This window comes from Buceros rhinoceros, unplaced genomic scaffold (genome assembly GCF_000710305.1).
Source record: "Buceros rhinoceros silvestris isolate BGI_N320 unplaced genomic scaffold, ASM71030v1 scaffold34982, whole genome shotgun sequence".
Lineage (NCBI taxonomy): Eukaryota > Metazoa > Chordata > Aves > Bucerotiformes > Bucerotidae > Buceros > Buceros rhinoceros.
The window spans coordinates 5,137-28,991 of record NW_010401320.1 but is presented as its reverse complement, the minus strand read 5'-3'; the positions used below and the strand labels follow the sequence as shown (position 1 = coordinate 28,991).

Genomic DNA, 23,855 nt, shown 5'->3' with positions numbered 1-23,855 from the left:
GTGAGGTCTCTGCCTCCGCCTGGGGCTGACGCTGGGGCTTCTCTGGCTCTGACTCGCCTCGGGCTGCTCGACCGCAGCAGGGGCTGCCGTGTCCTCTTTCGCCTTCTCCACAGCCTTTTCCTTCGGTTCTTTCGGGGTTTTGCCGGCAGCTTCCTCGTCCTTCGCAGATACGTTACTCTCGCTGTCGCTCTCGTTGTAGTCTGGTACGAAGGCAGCCTCATCGGTCTCTCGGGTCAGATCCGAGGAGAGCCGAGAGGAGCTGCTGACCTGAGGCTTGGGCTTGACCACACCCTTGTCGGTCTGTCCAGCCACGTTCTCCTTCTCGGTTTTGACATCAGGCAACTCCTGCTTCACAGGTGGTTTAAGCCCTGCTGGCTCTTTCTCTTTAGTGCTCTTTACCTCTGGCACATGTTTCTCTTTCTCCTTCTCTTTCCCCACATTTTTATCTGGAGGTTTGTATTCCTCCGCTGCACGCTTGGACTCATGAGCAGCTTTGTGGTCAGTCGGCTTCCGCTCACGGGGAGGACTGTAGCTGCTCCTTTTGGCATCTCCAGCGGCCTTTTTGGAGGGCTCTGCCCGCTCGTCTCTCGGTTTACTTTTCTGTACCGACGCTGGTTCCCTGGTTCTGGAAGGGGAGTCTTTTCTCCTCGCTAATTCACCCTTTTCCTCTCTGCGCTTGGAACTAGAGTGATCTCTGCTGCCCTCATGCTCAGATTTCTTGTCGCGGTTCGGGGTGAAGTCTTTCGCAGCAGATCCACGGCCAGTGTCGTGTTTCTCTGAAGCTCTGCTGTCTTTGGAGGATTGAGAAACACTTTTTCCATTTCCTTGTTCACTTGCCCGTTCCGAGTGGTCTTTTTCTGGCTGAGCACTGCTCTTCCTCTTCTCCGAAGTGTCCTTGTCTGGCAACGAATGATCCCGGTCTTTGGTTCTTCCTTTTTCATTTGAGACAGAACTTTTTGAACTTTTCACGTCATGCTGGGAGCTTTCGTAACCTGCCTCTTTTGTTGCTTTCTGTGTTTTCTCCAAAGGCTCCGTCTCTTTTTCACTGTGTTTTATGGGATTTGGTGGCTTAACACTCACACTTTTTATAACACTGGCAGGTTTTCCTACGCTCGCGGGCACCTGGGTGGATTTAATGTCTTCCTCTTCGGACTCAAAGTCATCTTTGTCCCACTTTGATTGAGGGACCTGGATCATAATGATGACGTCTTCAGCAGGGGCTGTTATATCGTTATTATACTCCTCCATGGTCTTAATGACAGTCCGTTTTGTATCTGTCTTTTCTTCAGTCTTCCTGACGGGGCTCCCTCCAGTTGAACTGGTGCTAGGAGGAAACAAAGCGGACCTTAGTGTGGGGGGAGACACACGCACCGCCACCCCCCCGACCCTTCATAAATGGCTTTTGTTTCATTTCTAAATCTTCAATAAATGTTCAGTTAAGGGAACAGACACGAGAAAGGATGAGCCCACTCACTAAGATGATGAGCAATCAATTCACTTAGTATCTTTCTGCTACACATTTAATTAACAGGGACGCAGATTATCAGATTGGGGACTGTCTGATCTGGTAATTCCTCCATGTCCCATTTCTAAGAGCAGAGAAATTAGATACAGATTCTCGGTTCAACATGTCAGCAAGCAGTTACGGAGGGGTACAGACAACCGGCGTGTTATCCTCCTCTCCCAGAGTTCTTTGGAAAAATGTATGGTTTTAAAACTTCTTAGACTTTTGAGACACCATCTTAAGTCTCCAGCGATGTCTTAAATGTCGTGAGTTTGCCTAGTCCTGTTCTTTAGACATTGAAACAGTCACAGCTCCACATGAGACCACGTCACACACTGGAACTGGGAGCAGCGCAGCTGCATCACCGGAGCCGGAGCTCCCAGCAGTCCAGCCCCACCGGGGGGCAGCCAGGCTGCCATTTCTACAAGGCGTAACTCATGTCACGCTGACAAAAGCGAATCACGCAGCACCCTACCCTTTTTAAAATGCAAACTACTGCACGGAACAGACCTGCCGGCTACCCTTGCTGCTGGCAGGGAGCTGGATTTGAAGAAAGATGTGGAGGGGACACAGAATGTCACCTCAAAGTCAACACATAGTAAGAGGAGGGGAAAAATAACCCCACGAGTACGTGTTGAACAGGTCACCAGTGACTCTACCTTATGAGCTTCCCATGCAGTCCAGACTGCTCGCCTTCTGTAACAGCAGGGGAAAGCTCACAGAGCATTGCTCATTTAGTAGATTTAGCTGTTTGTTAACCACCATAAAGGATTTTACGTTTGAGGGGAGAGGGAAGGAAAGGAGAAGATGTACTGAGGTACCTGGTGTAATCCACCAGAGTTGAACCAGATCCATCAGCTGCCGCTACTTTTCTTCTCACTTTTCCCTTCGTTTTCTCCTGTTTCACTTTGCTGCTGCTCGGCTCAGGCTTCTCAACAGCTTCTTTTCCCGGCGGCACATTTTCTCCACTCACGATCTTTTTGCCAGTTTCTCGGTTAAGTTTAATCTTTTTCGCAGGGTTGTTAAGAAAAGCAGACTTATCCTTCTCTGGGGTTCGCTCACCCTTGTCACCATCAGGCTCGGTCTTCCCCTTTGGCGATGTTTTCGACTCGGCGGTTTCTGCTTTAGAGGCCTTTATGGAAGTAGCTTCATGGTCTTTATCAACCTTTTCATCTGCTTTTCTTTTTCTTTTTTCAGGTTTGGCATCAGGTTTGCTTTTTTCAGCAGGCTTTTTTGACTTGTCCTCTTTGTTGGAGGGCTTCTCCGACTTGGGCTCTTTTGGATGGTCCTTCTTTGCCTTTTCCTCCTTGGCCGGTTTGGTTTCTGGGTGCTCTTTTGTCACTTTTGGGTGAACTTTCCGTGGGGTACCAAGAGCCTTCTCATCCTTTTGAGAGGACGATGTTTTAACACTGTCTGTCTTTGGCAACTCCTCCTTCACTTTCTTCACAGGAGGTTCTGTCCGAGGAGATTTTTCACGATCGGTGTCCACCTTCTCTTGGGAAGCTTTAGCTGGTTTTATTACAGTCTCTTTCTTTGGAGGAACAGCCACTTCTACCTTTCGCTTTGTCTTGTCAACTTTTGCTTTTGGCTTATCCTTCTCCTTCTTCTCCTTTTCAGACACCGGCTTGAAGGCAATAGAATCTGCTTCCATGGGCTCGTCTCTCACAGGGGTGGCATCATCTCTGCTCGGGAGCATGAACAGAGGCTCTGTTTTTACGTCCTCTGCTGTAGCTGGTTCTCTTGGTTTTCTCGCACCTTCTAACAACTCGGCATTGGGAAATCCTTCGTTCTCATCCCCTTTTCTTCTCTTGCGGTGTTTTTTGTGTTTATTTCCTTTGCCATCTCCCAGGGGATTCTCCACCTCCTTCTCTTTCGATTTTGTAGGATCTTTGATGCCATGGCTCTCTCTTCCAGAAGGTTTTTCAGGGTATGTTCCAGCTATACTACGATTTCTGTGACTCTGCCCTCCAGGATAATCCTCCCTACGCCCCCGAGCATATGGCGAATTCTCTCGCCTGGTCCCAGGTGGACCAAACCTATCTGGAGAAAAGTTCTCTCTGTTTACTGGTGGTCGGGGCTGAGCGCCAACAGCGTAGCCCTTGTAGAACTTCTCGTACCACTCCCTATAGTTCCTTTCCCACTCTCTGTATCTCTCCTTTTCAAACGGGTCTCTAAAGTCGACAGACCTGCCGTAGTAAGCCTTCATATCATAGGGTGGGACTTCCCGGTATCTGTTAAAATACTCCCTTTCTCCTTCCCCTTGAGGAATAGTCCGTTTAGTGGGAGACTGGCCTCTAAATACCGGAGACCTTGACCGTGAATGATACCTTCTGTATGGGGGTGACCTTGACCGTGACCGGTGATAACCATGTGACCGTGACCTAGAACGATAGTTACGGCTCTTTCCTTTGCCTCTTCTTGGATACGGTGGCGATCGTGAGTAGGAGCGAGAATGGGAACGACTAAATGATCGAGAGTAGGATCGAGAGCGGGAGGAACCTGATCTTGACTTGGAGTAGGTATATGAACTTCTAGAGTAAGATGATGCACTATAAGGAGACTTGGACCTTGAAAAAAACAAAACAAAAAAATAAATGGTTAATTCAAAAAAGCCATGCTCCCTAATTTTCTTTCCTCCTAAATTTGTTTTGGTTTTTTCTGTCCACATGCTTATGTCAAAGCTTCTTTCAGCTGCTGACATAACGCTACTGCAAACCGAAGAATCTGATAACAGGCACAAGTTTCTGCTTACAAGACAGAACAGCTGCTGCTTTGTTAGTGTAAAAACATACAAGAAGGGTAAGTCTACGTCCACTCACTTCAACCACCACAGATTTAAGGTGGCATATACTGGCCTCTACTGGTACACGAACATGCACACTTCTCACTACTCAGCAACTACATGCAGTGCAAATCATTTTTATGGCGGTAAGATGCAAAAAGAGAAAGTCTTAACTGCTACAGAGCGGCATCACACAGCAGGAAAACCCGGTTTTGCCTGAAGCCAGTAGAGCTCGATTCCAAAACGCCAGCTTAGCGTATTTAACCTCACTGCTTCTCTGGCAATCGGAACAAGGTGCAAAAACCCCTGCACGGCAAACCTACAAACAGGACTAGTTCATCAACACTCCCAGCAAAATCGTGCACATTCCTCTAGCTCTAACCAAGGCTAGTGACCGCACTGTGAGAAAAGCCCTGTCTAAGGACCCCTACCTCAGCCTCTAGTAGAGCAACTCAACGCCGTTAGTCCGGGACAGGTCCTGACAGCACTGCTCACAGAGCTGCTCAGACTCCTGCCCGAGTCGTTGTTGGGGACAGAAAACATCAGCTACCCTGAGCTTTTCTCCACAAGTTTTTATTGCTTTTGAAAGAACCATTTTACGTTATTCCACAAATGTTCATTAGCATCATTCCTCCTCTCAAAGTCCTTCACCAAGTTAAGATTTCCTTACAAACAAGTCTGGTCTTTGAATTCCTCAGAAAAATTTAACAACGTCAACAAAACACTAGCGAAAGCCACTACAGTTTACAGTCCATGTTAAACGCCTCGGTTTATCCGCATGAGATAGAAGAGGAAATGAGGACCATTCCTCTCACTTATCTCCTCTGAAGGGCTTTGAGGTCACGGTTACACCAGAACAGGGACATGCAGACAACCTGCGAGCACACCTATGGAGTTTCTCACCTCCTCACCCTGACGGGAGGTGAAGGGTGACATACAGGGAAGCTTTAGGAAAAGAGACACCAGCAACTGCTGCCAAGTTATAACTATCAGTCACCTGCACCTGTAATCTCTGCCAGAGCTGAGCTAGTCACCTACGTGTGAAACGCCTGTCGCTGCTAATCCCTTGAATCATCCGATCCAGCTAACGACAGGTGGAGTGGAACTCCTCCTGATTCCTCTAGACAACCTGCTTCTCCATTACGGACATGTAAAGCAGTTACCTGGAAAACGAACGCCTACGCTCCTTTTGAATCTTTTTATATTCCATCAATTCCTTAGCAAAATCATTTGTAAACTCATCAAGTTTGGACTTTTTCTTTTCCCTGTTAAAATAAGTTTGACCTTTATTACAATTATAGTTTGACCTTTATTACAAAAAGACATCAAGAAACAAAACATGGCCGATACGAGAAAATGTATACTGCATGCAAATGCAAAGGGTGAACATCCTCTTTAAGCAAAACCAGTTCAGCATTCCTACAAGTTTTAGGGAAAGTTTTAGAATTACAGTGGCTTTGTTTGGTTTTGCATGTTTACTATCTGCAACGGAAAAAAGTATATCGGAAAAAACACTACGTCATTTTTGCTTATGTCAGATGCACTTTAGAGTAACCGCAGTGCGACCCGCTACCGCAACACAAAAATGAAAGAGAACACAACGTCACTGAGCCAAATACTTACTCCTCTTTAAGCCTCCGCTGCTCTCTGTAAAACTCCTCCCTAGAGAGGGGAGGTGCTTGTGTCGTTGGGATGGTGTTTGAGTGACCTGCTGGCACTGGTGTTGGTACCCAGGCTGATGACATGTTTGCAGGAGCGGGGGGGTATCCCGGAGGGGGGACAGTGTACCCAGCAGATGGAGGCTGACCAGGTGGAAACTGAGGAGGAAACTGTGGTGGTGGTACCCCGGGAGGAAGCGGAAGTGCGTGGGGCGGTGGAGGATACAAGGGAGGTGGAGGCACAGGCACAAAGACTGGTGCTGATGCTGGCAGTGTTGGGGCCTGAGTCCTTTGGGAACGTTCACTGTGCAGGCGTCCTCGATTTGAACTAAAGAAACCCAAAAACACGTGTCACTTCGTTACACTCCGCCCTGATTCTAAAGAGGAAAGCGAATGAAGCGGGAGCATGGCAGTGAGCACTTCGCAGTCTCAGCTTCAGCGTTTCTCTCCCTGCTTTTTGTTCACTGGAGACTACACTCCTCTCTGGATCCTCAGACTTGCCTTCCACATCCTCCCCGCAACAGCTCCCTCAGTTTTCTCTCCTCATACTCAGACTGTGGTCGGAGGCTGCCGTGCTTACACGCAACTCACCTGCTACAGGCCACGTGCCCACTGCTCCTCTGCCACTCCTGGATACGCTTCTGACCCTCACAACACGGCACAGACACTCACTAATCTTCTCTCAAACTTCTTTTAACTTATTCCACATACTCTTCCTACGTTTTTGCCTCACGATGACGTATTTGGACTCTTCTTGTCCCTGAATAGCTATCTTCTTGCTTACTGAATTTGAGATTTTAAATCGTATGGGCGATGGATCCTGGGTTTTTTTCCCCCCGATTTAAGGTTTTACAAACATAGTGCACCCTCACCATCTCCCTGTAACAAACACATGCCAAAGGGAAGGGCTAACTTCACGCTGCAATAATAGATAAAACCAACTCCTCTCTCTCCAGTCAAGAGAAAGCAGCTTGGCTGTTTGCCACGACTAAACTAAAGAAATTAAAAACTTTCATAAAATTACAGCCTTCCCTCTTCCAGTAATTTGTTTGGTCAGTATCAACGAAGTTGTTAAAGAACGAACATCAGAGCCTGACTTCTACTGGGAAATCAATTTCTTCAGGCCTGCGCAGCCAGCAATCAAAAGGGTGGCTTTCCATCTGATTCTTTAATTGTATTTCATTTTTGTATGTAATTATGGTTTCCTCAAAAAGCACTCGCTCTTCAGAGTCCTCTTCGCAATTATGTACTGGGGTTTTATTTTAAATAATCCTACTGCAAGCACAGATCCCTTTTGTTAACACTAATTCAAAATAAGCCATTTAAAAATCAATTACTGCTTGTGTTCTCCGCAACTATCTGTGCATACATATTTCATTATGAACTGGCCATTGTGCAAGTTTGTTACGACCTAATTTGAGAAGTTCCAAGTAATAATACACTGAATTTCTGTAGAACACTTACAGTTCCCAGCCCGGTCTGCCACCAGCTGAGCGAATGGCCCCAGCTCTCAAGGGATGACCTTTGGAGTGGAGAGAGGAGAAAGAAAAAAAAATAACAGGTAAACAACACTCAGTTTATCTGAAGGGAATTTTTTAGAAGAAATTCCAAAGTTACAGTTACTCACCAGTTGTGGGTATTGATTGTCCCTGAGGGCCCAGAAGACTTGGTAATGCTGGTTGTCTCAGCACGGGCACCTGGTAGCCCTTGCGAAGAAAACGGAACTGTTAGAAGATAAGCTGTACTCAAACTCCAGAGCCACCGCATACAGAAAATAAAATTTACCTTCTCTTCCAACAAACTGCTGATTGACAGAGGGGAAGACTTCGAAAGCTCAGCGGCAGTCACCAGAGCAGGAGGTAAAACAGCATCGGCATCGCTACAACAAAACCCAATTATTTTGTTATTCAAACACTGTTTTGAAGTGCTACCTGTAAGATCAAATCCAAGGTGAGAAAAGCCTGACTACTGAAAACAGAAAAAAAATTTAAAAATAATCTTCACCAGATTTACAACCGTGAAGCTAGCTGATTCCAAAGGAAGCGCTGCCGAGCAGCCAGTCTGGACTAAAAAGAGTTTAAAGAGGCAGCTTGCTGGAAAAACACTTGATTAAGCTGGCTGCATGTAAGGATCGAGTACATATACCAAATGTCCGTGTTGGAAGACGGAAGAACCGAAATTCTCTTAGGAAATGTTTATGTGCTCATTCAACTGAGCCCCAGCAGCCGTCTCATTCCAGGAGCGAAGCTGCAGGGACGTGAGCCCTAACAGCAGCACGGACTTGTCATCTATTTGGTATGACCTCACTTCACTTGTTTGCAAACTTAGACCTTCATGTTTGTAAATACTTCAAATTCACAGTTTCAATGTTTATTCTGCTCCTCTTTCAGGGTGAACCTGCACTGACTGACTGACAAATACTTCTGAGGAGATTCTTGCATAAGGCACACTCCCAGCTTACCACAGCGTGCTCATTCGGAGTAAACACAAAGCCCAGAACTTCCACAACCACCTGGAACCGTCACTACTGATATATGTCACAAGCGAAGAAGCCCAAGAAGAACAATCCAACTTCAGCATTTTGGTGTCTTTTATCTTCATGTTGATCTACGGATCTACTTACCGAAAAGGCCCATCTGGCTTTTCACCACGGAGAAGGGACACTGGAGGGAGATCAGAGACAAGCACAGAAGACGGATTTACGGGCAGCCCAGCTGCCTGACCAGGCCCCAGCGATGACAAAGAACGAGAAGCCAGAGAAGCCAATGGAATCATGAGTGGATCCTGCTGTCTGGAAATCGTTGGCCGGAGCAGAGGCTGCAGGTTGCGTGTTATTGTTTGTCTCATGAGGGGTGGTGGAGGTGGTGGTGGTGGCGGCGGTGGTGGCGGCTGCTGCTGCTGAATCTGCTTACGAAGCCTTTTTGTGTAGCCAGTTTCATTTTTGAAGTTGTTCACAGCCTAGAGGCAGAAAAACATTGACAGAAAGGTACTATGAAACTTCAGGAGATACATCAACAAAAGCCTCCACAGAGTAAAATTCCTTGTGAGCTCCTGTAAATGCTGTTAATCCTCACACACGTCAACACCTGGACATGACAACACATCACACTGAACACTGACACTAATGACGGGTGACTCGGTATCCGTGCTTACAGCACTTCGTTGTGAACACCGAGTCTGAAGCGAGACAGTCATGTGAAACATGAATCGTGAAACACAAGTGTGACCGGAATTTGCCAGACTGTCTCTGAAATACAGACCATGTACCTGAGAAGTAAATTGAGCCTTATTCCATTTATCCCTGCTTAAGGAGAGGTTCATGGTTTTGCCCCTTTCAGCTTTTTACAAACAGACTTTTCTTACGCACAGTTTATGTGAAAGTCATCACCTTACCTGGCGCAGGAACTTGTTGGCTATTAAAGCATCTGGAGAGACGTCTGTCTGATGACACGTTGGGCAGGTGTGCTCCTCAGACTCCAGCAATGCTGTTCTAATACCTGCAAATAATTAGAATCGTGGAGTTTTAGCCAAACTAAGCCAACTTTTGGGGTTTGAATCAATCACAAAAACATGCAGACGATTCATGGGTGAACACAGTCTTGAGCTGAGAGCATGTAGCTATGCACGTTGAGTAGTGTAAGAAAGGTCTAGTGTGCCGCAACCAGCCATACAGATTGGTATTTCACTACTGTAACATCTGGAGGTGTGGAGTAGGCTGTATCTTGGTGTTTCAACGGGTCTTTTCCCCACTGTCTAGTACAGGGAGAAGTCACCAACCTCAAAAAAACCCTCTCAAAACACCTCTTAAAAAACCATTAGCAGGTTCAAGTTCTGAAGGTTTTAACCAACTCTCCTGTGGAGAATAAAGTGGATTAAATGCTTAACTCCCCGTTTGCTGCAGACCACAGCAAGTCCCCAGAGCTGGAGGTGTCATTTTGTGTGAGAGAAAGGGCTGTGGACAAATGAAACCCATCCAGTACCGAACAGTGTAATCACCGGCACAATTAGTTGCTCTCCCCACACTGGTCCTCCCGTGTGTGAAGAGGATTTAACTAGATACATAAGAAACGAAGAAAAAAAAAAAATCTTTCTGCCCCTTTGTTTTCTCCTTTACAGGGGAAGAGCCCTCTCCTATGTAGGGCATACTGAGGCATTAAATAGAACTGATAACTAATCTTGTGATCTCTGACTTCTGCCTTCAGAAGAGACGGGATGAACTGACAAACACGGCAGTACCACTTACATTCGTCACAGTAACTGTTTCCACAGCAGGGAATAACGACGGCGTCAGTCATTATATCCTTACAAATGAGACATAACAGCTCATCCGGAATAGGGTCATCTTCTTCTGAGGAAGAGGATGGCTCCTCTGGTAGAAAAGGAGGCTTTTCCTTCTTTCCTATAGCGTAAGCTTCCCTGGAAGAGGGTGGGGAAGGAAAGAGAAAAAAGTTAAAGATGGGTAAAGGGACACTTGTTCCAAGAGTTGGATTTTATCAAACAAAGATCACAGGTGGAAGAATTCTCACTCCACACCAGCCTTCTGCAACACATTTCACTCAAACTACTTTTCTACAGCCACAGCACTACAAGAGGAAGGAGGGAACGATATTCCTTCTGCAGAACTCTCCCATTCATCAGGATCAACTAAGAAATTAATTAGCTCAGAGTAGAAAAATAATCCTTTGACCGTTAGAAATGAGGTGAAATGAATCCCACCTCTCCCTTGCCAGAGGGTGAATGTAAACTGCAGGCTCAGGCTAAAGTTAGTCTCTAGTTACATTTCACAAATGGAAGAAGTCTATGGTCCAGCTCCTACAAAAGAAGATCCGGGACAGAACAACAGAAGTGCTACCGAGGGCATTTTAAACCAGCCGCTGCGGTCAGCACACAGCAGAGGTTTTTAGCTGTTCAGCAACAGGAAACTTTCAGTCTGTAACACACAAGTGGGATCTGAGAAAAGTCAGAGAGGGGAAATTGCCATCCAGCAGCTATTTGTTAAATTTTGCAAGCAGCCTTTGAAACATAAGACAGAAGCAAAATGAGCTTTCCGAGAGAACGAGTCCCACTATAAACCCTACTGAAACGTCTGGCAGAAATGCAGGTTCTTAAAGATGAACCAGCTTCCGGGGGCATGAACAGTAGAACCCCCCATTTTAATAGCAGAAAGTATCAGGGATTTTAAGGCTGAGATACAACAGTGACTCGTCATGTCACTACAGCTGCTGGCCCCTCACGTGCATTGCCACTGAGGCATTCACACGTGGTTTCTCTCGCTCGCCTTTCCGTCAGCCCGAGTAATTCCACACTTACGCATCGATCGTTGGGATCGCGTATTTTCCAGTGTTTGTCAGCATAGCACCCTTTGTGTTGGGGTCTTTCACCTCCATCATGAAACTCCGTGGAATTCCTGTGCTCTTTTTAATTCTGGGAACAGACTCAAAATTCTTGTCCTGTTAAGAAAGAAATGCAGACAGATTTCATGACCCACACTTTAAACGATATTTCAATGATTATTTTAAGCCGCGAAAGCCTTTAATCTCTCCATTTACCTAGCGTAAGGGTTGCTTGACTACCACACTTATTTCCCTAAATGACACAGCCAAGATGCTCCAAGGGCTTGAGCAGTGTTTTGAACTCAATCAACGTTCTTTGGCTTAACTTCAGGTTCCTCGAGGGTGAAATACCACTTTGCTCAGCACCCGCTCAGAGAAGAGACACAAACCCGCTCCTCCTCCGAAGCACAGCTCAGAGGGAAAGCTTAATCCAGGGCTCCGAACAGGTCACTGGTGAAACACATTCACCATCTATAAGTGGACACTGGATTCACACCTCACACAGACACACAGTCACTAACGTTAAATAGCATTAATACTCAACCAGAGACCTCTGTAATTAGGCATGCAAATATTCAATAAATGGGGTCAACAGAAACAACATTGCTTAATTCGAAATACCAGAAACTGTGAATCTGCATAAAAAGAGTTATTTTCCAGTAATACGGAAATATATCAAGATACACACAGAAGTTAACAGAGAAAGATGTATGGATGTATTTAATGACTATGACCTAGAGAAAAGGAAATTTCACATTTACAATTCCAGGTTTCCCTTGAATTTGAAGGGCTTTGCAACACTGCCATACAGCCTCTGTGTTTCACCCCAGGAGAAACAATTCTTAGCAGGAATATTCAGGTATTAGCTGCCAGGCTACAGAAATTAAAAACTAAGCAACGCCCAAAGTCCCCCCCAATCTTACCCCATTTGTTGGGCAATTCTTTATATAGTGGCCAGGTTTTCCACAACGAAAGCAAGTGTATGATGGTGGAGGCGGGCCCAAGGGTTTCTTCATGTAACTAGAAGTTTTATAGGGAGAGAGGGGGAAAAAAAAAAAGAGAAAGGTGTGCATGTGTCTTTCTTGTTGAAACAAACAGCTCTAGAATATTTTCATAATCTTCAAAGGACAGATTTGACATTATCAACACTTACTTGACTGGATCATATTCATGGCCAGACTGTGTCATCATAGCTTTTATTTTATCTTCTTCGGAAGCATTGGCTTCAGCCAGATTGGCAGTCTGTTTAACAGGCAATTATTTGACACACACATTAGAAACACATTTAAGCCCACACAGCCAAAGACAACACCACTCATCCAATCCTGTAAAGAGCAGCACAACGCTCAGGTTGCATGGAAACAGCTGCTTATATAAAACATAGCTGTCCTGAAGATGTTCTGGGGAGTCCTTACGCCATTACATGATGTTTACGTGCCCATTAACCTACTTGAAAAGAGCATTCCTGGGCACTCCAGACCTTAGGCTCTGTTTGTACCTTACATCAAGACTTGTGTAACCAATCCAATTTTCTTCCAAGTGGACTGAAGCTATGTGCAGAAAAAACACCACTGTCCAGCAGTTTGAAACTGAAGCTCCAAACTATCTGAAGGAGGAGATATCCACTGCGCATTTCACTGAGAAAGATGGATGCAGCATCATTATTTACATTTTGCAGCATTAAAAGGACAAGTCAAGAGTCAGGGCAGTTGTTTCTACTTGCTGAAATTCAGATTCAGACACAGCAATCAAGCTTTTTGTCATCAAGAGAAAAGATTATTTTTGGTAAAAATCTGACCGCCATGTGCTGCAGGCAGCCCAAAATGCCTCTTCCCCCCCAAATTCTCCATATTAAGTGATTTAACTACAGGAAGCACAACCTGCAGGTTTCTTCCAGTTGACTCTGTCCTTTTAACATACAAATTGTAATACAGCACTTACACAGCCAGCTGATTTTAGTAGTATTTGTCCAAATGTTTGTTTTACACACTAGTCCAGATACAAGCAGGGTCTAAGGGAGTGACTGTAAATGATTTGGACCGTCAAGCACCTGTCACTCAGATCAACCACTCATGGTTTGGTTTTATATGCATTCATTCACAAAAGCAACCAACTAGTTTCAACATTTTATTAAATGGTTCTTTCATATACACAGGTTTTTCTCAACAGTAACATAATCCAGATCGACAGCTATGAAATCATTTCCATTAACACGTACAGAAAACTTTACAGATACTTGACTAATTTGTTTGAACCCAAACGGTTTACAAAACACATCCAAAAACCACAAAACATTAGTAGGAATAGACCAAAATTCAAATATGGCATTTAATACATCGTCATCATCAACCAGCAATCTGTTAACACATCGCCTCCAGGCTACGGCAGGCTGCCTAAAGAGCTGAAATAACAGTCTTGAGCTACTTTGTTATGTTCCTGCATTTTTCTGAAATACCTGAATTTTCTGGAAAGCTGAAATGTGTGTACACCACTTGGACAGTTGTTCACATTTGAGTAAAACTTCACATGAGTTAACAGCACCAAGGACACGGTTAGGGACAGCACTAATGGAGACCAAGATCTTTTGGTGGCTACCTGCCAAACTAGGTTTTTTTGGTGGCCAACCGTACACAATTTATTTTCTGCAGTGAGAGAGGGAAGAAGTTACCAGTGGGAAGAGATTTATCTTTCTTTCTCGGAAATGAACTCCAGCTTTTATTGTCAGAAGAAAGAATGAGCTACTCTGCTTTAGGCCCTGCCTCCTCTAACCTTTGTCACTCGAGGGACTCCTCACGTGATCGGCTGGCACTACGTTCACCAAGAGCGATCACTAGTGCTTTCCCAGACAAGTTACACAGTGTTGAGTCAAAATGCACGCAGTTCCATCGCAACACACGGCATTACAACAGTTCCGCGGTCACAGCTGCCAATCTGCCACACAAACACATTGGTATATTCCTAGAACAGCTCGGTACACTTACACAACTTACACGGTCTGCGTTCAAACAAATTAGGCTGTGGTGTCCACTGCATCACCACTACAGTTAGGAAACTGGGCAGCGTTCAAAGGAGGGATCTGGAACTAGAACCACTAGAAATTCAAAAATAGCCATGCAATTGTCCGTGTTCTAGTTTGGCTGTTGCAACCCCCCCTGGAATGTCCATAAATTACAGCCAATTAAATTCTTCTGTAAAAATTGTGTTAGTTCCCAATGCAAAATTAACGAAACGTATGAAAAACGGTAAACAGCTTCTGAAGGGCTTCTTCTTTGTGTCTTGAAGATGAGTAATACTGCAACATTATGTTGAGGCTGATAAGGTACTCCCCTTCTATCTTCCCAAACTGGGAACTACTCTTTACAGGATAGTATCAAAATATACACACATTTTAAAGTTAAAATACTTTAAATTATTAAAAATTAAAGTTTTGCTCAAATTACAACAGTTATCCAGCTATAGATCACAGCATAACTTTAAAAATAGGAAGCAAACACTTTTCTTTAAAGTATTTGACAAGAATATATATATATACCTTAGTAAGCTGGGCCAGAGAAATAGATGCAGAAGAGTCATCAATCTGTTCACAAAAAATTAAACACATATTCAAGTTCTACAATCAAAACACAGCAAAAGTTAACCTCTAGTACAGTCTGCACTACACCCTCTGACCGTCCCTCAAAGAGGCATTTCCAACCTAGTGCAATTTGTGTTTGTTCAAAACAAAGTCCAGCCCACGATGGCTGAGGAGTGTCTGTGTGGTTAATGAGAAGAAACTAAAACCACCAACTTGAGAGCAACTTACTGCTCCCGAGCACCTCTGAGGGGACCCTCGTCAAATGCTCACAACTACTTTAAGGCCAAGGGGTAGGGAAGCTGTCAATTTGCAGCTAAAAAGGATTTTAACAAAACATTTATCAGGAAACTTATTTTCAGATTAATCTGTGAATTACTCAATGCCTCATCATCGATATGCACATGGTTATGCTTTATGCAGACAGTAGCTGCCTGTCAGAACACAGCACAGCCATGTCTTCACCCCTCCTGTCACTAAGTCTAAAAATGCCAAAATCACCATCCCCCCACTCCCAACCCAAGTAAAACCACCAACCCAAAACACCAGCCACAGAAGTAACCCCCCCACTTTGAGTAGAAAAAACCAACTGCTTAAGTGATATAAATAAAGGTATTTACCATGATGGAGTTGCCTACAAGAACTGAGAAAACTGATTTCTTGCATTTCCTTAGACCACAGGCCATGCTATCCACATGGCTCTGGGGAGTGAGAGGAGTTACCATTTTCCCTGCTACCAGACCCAAACCAGTTCTTAACAGCAGCCAGGTACTAAATGAACAAAGGCAAGGAAGTGTAAAATACAGACTCTGAGCGCAATCCTGTACTTTTCTCCTCCACTGCATCACACTCCTCCCTCCCAGCTGCCCACTGGAACAGCCTGCAGGAAGGAAGTCCCCAGGCCCCTAGGTACTAACGGACTGCAGTGTCCAGTGAGAACTAACCCTAACCTGTCACCAGCTCTTTCCCAGCACGCTGACCGATGCCACAAGCAGCAGTTACGCTGACACTCAACATTCAGAAAGACAGGGGAATCACTGCTTATTGTGTCTGAAGTTGTTCAAAAACCTAACTACAATTTGACAGTGTAAACTGGACAGCTCTCCTCAAGAGGTCACTGAATTGATCAGAAGAGCAACTGAAACCCTTCCTTGGACAAAGCTCTTGCTCTTTATTACCTAACAAAGTGGAAGAATTAAAGGGAGCAGTTTTAGCAGACTCTGGGAGAAAAAAGATCTCCACGCAGAAGACAACTCCTTGCTCCTTCCCTGTACCTTTAGGAGAGCACATACAACATCACCATATCACTAACTCAAAACACCCTGAAAACATGCCTTTGGAGACAACACCCGAATCTGGAGACAGAGACCTGCTTTCCACTGCAAGAAGATTTCCACCCAGAAGATTCCACTTTCCTTCTCTCCAGCACCTGCTGTCCCTGGCTTTGTGAAAGCTAGCCTGACCAAGTGTTCTGCAGCTTCCTGCTCCACAGGTCACCCTGTCTGACATGGCAAAACAGGCCTATGTCTTCCCAGGGCAGACACAGCCGCCATCATTCTGTGGTTTTCCATAAACAAACAAGAAACAAGGAGAGCTCTAGTCTAGCGCTGAACAGTCCAGTATTGACCATAAGCGAAATATAACAGTTAATAAATTATTACTGAGCTCTTGTATTTTTTAGGAAGCAGTTATTATATCGCCTGCAGGCAACAGAGGAATTTCTTAAAGGAGGTGGTAGCCTCCTTTCCACCAAACAGTTCTCAAAAGCAGCAAACAAGCGATTCATGTACTATTTAGCATGTCTGCCCAATGGTCCGCTTCCACAAGCCTACCTTCTCCCATCTTTTTTTTCCCCTCTTAAATTTCTACTGAAGTATTTCCTGCAAGTCCCTTAAATCAGTCGAAATAACACCTCCATGAAACCTGTCACCAACCCTCAGGTAATATTGCTCAAGAAGATGGTTTTTTGGGAAAAAACCAAAAAACCTCCAAATCTCAGACTGGACAGACAATGTATTAAGTCCCTTTTCATGCAGAAACTAAACAAGACCTGACACAAAGCAAGTGGGAAAGACGCTAGAGAACAGGCGGAAAAGGCTGATCTCACTCTGGAGCGCTACATTCCGGTTACGGTGGTTTCCTAGAACCCGAGAGCTTGGTAAACTACGGCCAGGAAGGACGCACCAAAATAAGGGGCATGACTCTGCGCTTCTGCAGCCTCCTCGCTCAAACAGCGAGCGGAGATCCTCACAGTCACCGAAACACTAACACCAGACCAGAAACGATCCACTTCCTTGCCTTGGCTGCACCAACAGCGGGACAGCAGCACAAATCTGCAAGTGAGGAGTGATAGCTAACGTAGGAGCAAGATGATTAAGAGATACTCAAAGGATGAGCTTTCGTGCAACCTTTAAAAAAAAAAAATCTTAGTGTTGCTGCTTTACTGTTCAGCAGTAATCGGCCAGCTGTCCAGTGATTTATTCCTACCACACTAAGACCCAGGTTCTGCCTGGAAATAAATACAGAAATATGTATTAAAAAAAAACACCAAAACCCCCAAATCCCATGCTTGAGGCCAAGTGCTGAGCTGGCTTTACGACTGAAACTGGTTGCGTCTCCCACACCAGAGGCACCTGAGGCTGCAGGGCCTTTAGGGGGACAGATGTGAAGAGAGGTGCAGGGCTTCCACCCTCGCTATGGCTACCCACGACCCAAACCAGGAGCAGTCAGAGGACACAAAAAGGGAGCGTTTCTGCTTTACCTTTCATTTACTTTAATGAGTTCTAACTAACACTAAGTCCTCCCTCCCACTCCAAAAGTTTTCCTTTTTTTCTTTTGAGACACCTATGTTAACTCATGGTAAGATGCTGCTTTGAAATGTAATACAGACATGCCAGGGAACACAGGAGGCTAAAAGAATGTTAACTTTATTTATGAACATGTGATTTGTGTTTATACACATGCTAGTAAACAAAAAGAAAAAGAACTGTTTTCAAGAAATAAAAACCCATCTGAATTAGATCAAATACTATAAACGTGGTTCACAAAAATGCATTACATTAACTACTAGGGTCACTGGGCCAGTTAAACTAACTCCATCTCACAACGAGAGGCGTTCATGTCCAAAAATGAATTCAAATCAATCGGCAATAGAATTATGGATGCAGATTTAGACTTGGTGGTTTTAGACCTACACATAAAGTTTTCCATTTGTGGTTGTACAACGTTCCATGAGAATCACAGGCTGTATTCTTCCCAGAACACAGACCCAGAGTCCACAAATTTCTAGATTAAGTCACCCTAACAGCTTATCGAGTGATCAGAGCCAATGATCCAGGGTTAGTGTAATGCCTCACACCATTCTAGTGAAGAAAAAGCAGTTATACCCAAAATAAAGATGAAAAATAAAAAACACCACAGAGTAATTTTTATTCTCTAAGGACTGATTTGAGACGTGTAGTTACACATAGTATTCAACCCAAGTGGCAAATCAAGATCTAGACCATAACCAGTCAAGTACTTCCGTGTGTCACTTATTTCTATTTCAGCAGCAGAACAACAGCGTTTTCAGACCTGGAGAAAAATGCTGCCCCCTTTCCAAAGGTAAATTCAAAGAGGTGGTATACTATAGGAAGGGTTAACCTTTGGGGAATTACAGCAGCACCCAACCCTGAGGTCACCCAGACCCAAAAACGTACTGCAGGCAGAAGGGCAGAAAAATGACAGGGATTCCAGCCACAAATGCACCAGGCTCTAACCTCGTGCCAAAATTGGTATTGGATATTTGCATGTGCAGAGCAACTATTAAACTAAACTGCTTCATCAGATAAAGGGGAAAGATCAAAGGCAGAACTTTAGAATACCACTTGGTGTAGCAACAGTATTTAAATTCACCGCAATCTGTTAGAGACATTCATGTACTCAGAGGGGCCCAAACAATATCACTTCAATTACACATTTTAGGAACAAACACCCAGGTATTTAAGGACATGAAAAGGAATCATTTAGCTGCACAGAGCTGTCCTCAAAGCGTTGGGGCTATGTTGGGTTTGGTATTTGTTTGAACCCCCAAGTCAGAAGTAAGAAACAGTACCAAGTTTAACAATAGAGCTTTCTCAGTGGTTTTTGATCACATCTTCAAAAACCGGTAGGAAAAAAAAAAGTATTTAAAAACAAAAACTAAGTGATACAATGTGAAAATGGCAAAAAATACACTCCAAACAGTTTTTATTGCAAGAAACAAAAAGCACACAACAACCTATACAAACATACATATTACTAGCTAGAGACAGACAGATGTAGAACATGGCACCATGTTCAGTTGTGCAAACCTCGAACCTACAGGATCTAAACCCGACCATACATTATCTGTACAACACAGCGTCATACAGGAAATATTCTGGCATAGTCAATATGAAATACAACGCGTCACTAGGCACAAATACCGAGAGTCACATTAGAACTGTGCAAATGATGGCGTTACTCAGCTTTTACTATGCTGAATCAAATACAAGGTATTTACAACATACACTATGTTTTACTGGAAAATATGTTAATATTTGGGAAGTTAATAAAATGCTACATTGTTTAGATTAAGTGCAGTGTGTAGAAAAAAGGGTGAGATTGTGTTTTTACATACTGCTTTTGATGTTCCACTCACTGGCTCAGTTCGACTTCTGGAAGGAGAAATAAAGGCGATCAGAATTTTAAATAAAGCACTTGCACCCGACATACAGCAGCAAAAACAGACCATAAAACGTGGGCATCAAAACTTTATGTTCTGATAATCTAGCCAATGTGGAAATTTAATTGTATACATAAACTGTTCTCTCTTGGTACATTCAGTGCAACTAAAACCCCCCAAAACCCCATTTCCACTTTGTGGCAAATTAAGACTTACAGATATAGAACACTCAGTGCAAGAGGAAGTCCTCAGGGTTCATCTCTGCTACTTAAGGACTGAAAGATGAAGTCTGTACTACAGTTGGTGCTCGTAAACAACCATCCATCAAAATAGGCAGGCAGCTTTAGCCAACCCAGATATCCCTCGTACTAGGAACAGGTACCAGATACAGTACTTTGGTTGCTAAGAACAACAGCCACAGTCTACAGACACTGGGACGTGCACAGTTAAGTGAATAAAACCAGTTATCTGACAAAGGAATAATGAAATACTGCCGGCAGCAGTCTTTAGCACCGTGTTTCTTTGTGGAAGCCCAAGCACTGTGTTCAGATATCTACTATATTTAGCCATGGAAGTGCCAAAATACTCAACGTGTTACATATGCTATATTGACTAAAAATAGTAGTAGAAATGTCACCTGAAAGCAGTTTCTAGGGTTTTGTGCGATTTAGGAGTCCTGTGACAAAAAAAAAGGTCTTAATTGCCAGAATTTGCTTTAAGATAATCTTGAAAATGCTACAGTATTTTAGGAAATATCTATTACATTTGAAACCTTGCTGAGATTCCACATACTCATTGATCTGTATCTGCATGCTACTCCTCACCAACCCGACATGCAACCGCTGAAGTAGTTAACAAACAATTCACACATCATCCAAAGCGTCCCATGAGCAGAGGCAGTTCAAAGGCTGCGGTGGAATTTACCTAGAAACAGAAAGGCTTGGGGTTCTCCCCCACCCCGGGCTCCCCATTACAGCCACTCACCTCCTGAGGATGAGGAGGTGCAGGAAATACTTCAGATTACCACACAATGGTTTCTTCACCTACTACCAGGGGAGTAAGGCATTCTGAAGGCCTCTCCACCGTTAGTGCACACACATTCATTGCTCCCAAATGGTAACTGCTCTACCAGTTGTTTCTGCAGTGTTTCCAACTGAAGGAATAGGAAGCTCATGGGCCTGGTTCGTGCTCAACGCTAGAGCAGCAGAACCCATATCTCCTCATCCCACGTACAGGTATTTGACCTTTGGTGCCAGCAGCACCTCCCCTCTCATTCTAGGGCAGCATTACAATAGAAAGGGTGCCATCCAACCACAAAGGGGCGATGTGTTGACAAGACAGCACTACGCACATGTGTTCAAAGTAACCACCCAAAAAGGCCATGTTTAAGCACAATGCTGTGGTGTCCAGAATTACCAGGTAGTGCCTGGAAGCACTGCGACAACTACTGCAGTGATATGCCCATAGTTTATTTGCAAGGCCATAAAAATTCAGGGGGTCTCGCTGACAAATGAATGCTTCATGGGTACCAGGATGCTGCTGTACTGTTTGTTTGAGACTCGTGGTAACTTAGTCTACTTTGAGAACCAACATGAGAAAGACAAGGCAAAATCACAAGCTAATAGTATATATGAATTGTGGAAGAGAGGCATCTCTAAGAAGGCTGGAAGACATGGCCTTTCAAATAATGCTCATGTAGCTCTACAGAACTGGTCTGTACAAATACATGAATGACAGCAATGATCCTGCAGCCAGGATTACATTTGAGTATCTGTAATTTTAACCAATACATCTGATTTTTCTGTCCTCCATCAATCTTAGAAATACAGAGTTAAAACCTGGAGCACAGGTATCAACTTAGAGTAAAACCAGATGCAGAAAGGTATCTGGGGACATTTGGTAACATGCTAAACTGCTTCCTGAGTTTCGAGTTTGGAAAGGATTAACTATTTCCTCATCATACGCACACAACAGGAATACACTTTAGGATACCGTTCTTTTTCTCTTGCCTGAAACCAACATCGTCCTTAGGCAACTAACAGGAACCACTTATGAATGGAACTTCTTATCTGTGGTGTTTGCCAGCTAGCAACCCTCGGCCTTGCCTCCATAGCTAGTATGTCAAAACCTCGGGTTTGGGGCATTAAAATACCTGCAACGTTCCCCATGAAAGAAACAGTCAAACACCAAGAATCAGACTCTCCCGAGATGGGAGGATATTCCAGATTTACACTACAATGTGTATCTGTCTTTACTTTAAAAGCTAACACGTATAATAAGGACTCTCCCTATGTAGAGGAAACAGGATCTGCAACCTGGGTCTCTGAAAAATCAACCCCAAGAACAAACCCCACAGAATTATCTTAAAAATTACCAGTGCTGGAGTCTGAACTCCATGTCCCAGCAGGCCTAAACAGGTCAGTCTCCTTTGGGGCAGATACATTAAAATCTATACCCTACTACAGCAAAACTAACAGCAGCTTTCAGAAGACAGCCATGATCCGAATGCCCTGTAAACTAACACCAACAGAGGAACTCCTGACAAAGAACACCACGCTTTACGGGCACTTACATTACGTATGTTTTGCTGGTAGCTTTAACTCCTCCAATAGGGATTCTTCTCACAATTACCGAAGAGTTCTTCGGAATCAGGGCATTATCATCTGTGTATTCTGAAAACAGAAATACAGAAAAAGCATGTCAATCCATAAGAACACACATTAACAGGTAATTACACAGCACTGCAGAGAATGCTTTTACAAGTTTATATGTAACTTTGTGCTTCTATTGTCTCAACACACTAATGGTACATCTCCAGAAAAATTCAGCTTTGATAAAACACAAGCAGCAAAACATTTTTAAAATAGTTTGAATGCAATAGCGAAACAGTCTCAAAGGTCACAGAAGGAGAGGCTGCTAAAGCACAAGGTTCTTCACCATTCTACCTGAGTTTCTTTTGCCTCTGTTAGGCTACAAACCCAAGAGATCTCTGGAGAAAAAACAAAACAAAAACCCCACCCCAGGTGGCAAGGTCTCACCTGCATGAGGCAGACTCAGATGCCTGACTAGCTCACTGTGCAACAAAACAGGCACTTGGCGAAAGCCTGAAAATGCTGCACCGTTGCCTTCACCACTGTTCCCTACCAACAGCTCCCCTCTGCTGCTGGAGGTCAAGGCCACAGAACACAGCAGAGTCTGCCCGCCTTGGCCGTTTCTTGGAGACCCGGCCCCCAGCAACCACACTGCTCAGTGCTTTACAGGGCCATGGAAAGCAAACTGGCACTGCTAGAACCGGGACCACAGGAATGCTGGGGGGAGTCTGAGCTTGCTTTCACAAGGAGCATAAAACTGGCTCTAACTGAAGCTCTATCTCTCCCCTTAAGCTAATCACCTAGTTTAAATTCACCAAAGGGATGTGAATTCTTTCAGCGCACTTTTTGCAGAGCAAAGAGCCTCAGACAAAACTCCTTACGAAGAGAGCCTTGAAAAGCCTTTCGAAAACAGCGTGTGCCTGAAGCTATCCAGGCTCTGCCCTGACTTACACGTCAGTCCTTTGCAGAGGAGGAGAGCCTTCTGACCTTTTACGTAAGGCCCGAACAAAAACCAACTACCTGAGATGCTCAGATTGAGTTAAGTTTCAAGTGCAAGCATCTCCCCATGAGAATGGGTTTTGTATTCTACTTACACAAGCTGGATGGGACCAAGTATTTTAAAGCGCTATCAGCAGCCATTCCCTGTAACCTGCCAACAGATTTAAATACTGAAATCCCCCTCCTCTGCAGATCGGATCAGAACGATGGTCTGAAAACCAAAGATGCTGTGTATCTAGCCAAGCTCTGTCAGGGTGGTTTTGCCCTGTGATCACACACAAAATACAAGCATTTCACAATTTATGCTTCTTTTTATTATTCCTAGAGGCAGGAACCTCCCTTAGACCAAAACATACCTGCCAGAAGACATCATCTCAACAATTAAATGACAATTTTACTTCTATTTCAAAGTGACAGAATGCTTCCTTGGAAAGCTGAGACTAATTCCTGACCTTCCCCCCAGAGAAACAAAGAGCAAGCTCCCTCTGGACTTCAGAGTAGGAGAAAGGACCACCAACGATGAAAACAGCAGCTTTTACAGAAGCCAGATCCTGGAACCAACTCCTAGAGCCCTTCTCAAGAGGCACATCTAACCCCTACCCAGCCACCTGTCAAGAAAGGCTGCACCAGGACTTTGTGATGGAGGAGCTCAAGCAGCACCGAGGCCCAGGCAAACAACTGGAGATCATCTGGCTGCAGATCAAGAAGCCCAGAGCAGCTGTTTCCTCCTGCT

The 23,855-nt window shown here is 44.4% G+C and overlaps 1 protein-coding gene across 1 annotated transcript in view; it reads right to left on the bottom strand.

Moving 5' to 3' along the window:
- RBBP6 (retinoblastoma binding protein 6) overlaps window positions 1-14,958 on the bottom strand; it is a 15,724-nt gene extending 766 nt beyond the window's left edge. Inside the window, exons 1-15 of the mRNA XM_010132230.1 lie at window positions 14,810-14,958; window positions 12,431-12,519; window positions 12,201-12,297; window positions 11,255-11,394; window positions 10,188-10,360; window positions 9,338-9,441; window positions 8,568-8,902; window positions 7,730-7,823; window positions 7,572-7,650; window positions 7,409-7,466; window positions 7,353-7,355; window positions 5,910-6,272; window positions 5,450-5,551; window positions 2,326-4,071; window positions 42-1,324 (exon numbers count right to left, since the gene is read on the bottom strand). Coding sequence (XP_010130532.1) covers window positions 42-1,324; window positions 2,326-4,071; window positions 5,450-5,551; window positions 5,910-6,272; window positions 7,353-7,355; window positions 7,409-7,466; window positions 7,572-7,650; window positions 7,730-7,823; window positions 8,568-8,902; window positions 9,338-9,441; window positions 10,188-10,360; window positions 11,255-11,394; window positions 12,201-12,297; window positions 12,431-12,519; window positions 14,810-14,878 — 4,735 coding nt within the window. The 5' untranslated portion in view covers window positions 14,879-14,958. The remainder of the gene's footprint in view (window positions 1-41; window positions 1,325-2,325; window positions 4,072-5,449; window positions 5,552-5,909; window positions 6,273-7,352; window positions 7,356-7,408; window positions 7,467-7,571; window positions 7,651-7,729; window positions 7,824-8,567; window positions 8,903-9,337; window positions 9,442-10,187; window positions 10,361-11,254; window positions 11,395-12,200; window positions 12,298-12,430; window positions 12,520-14,809) is intronic.
- Between the last annotated feature and the right edge of the window lie 8,897 nt (window positions 14,959-23,855).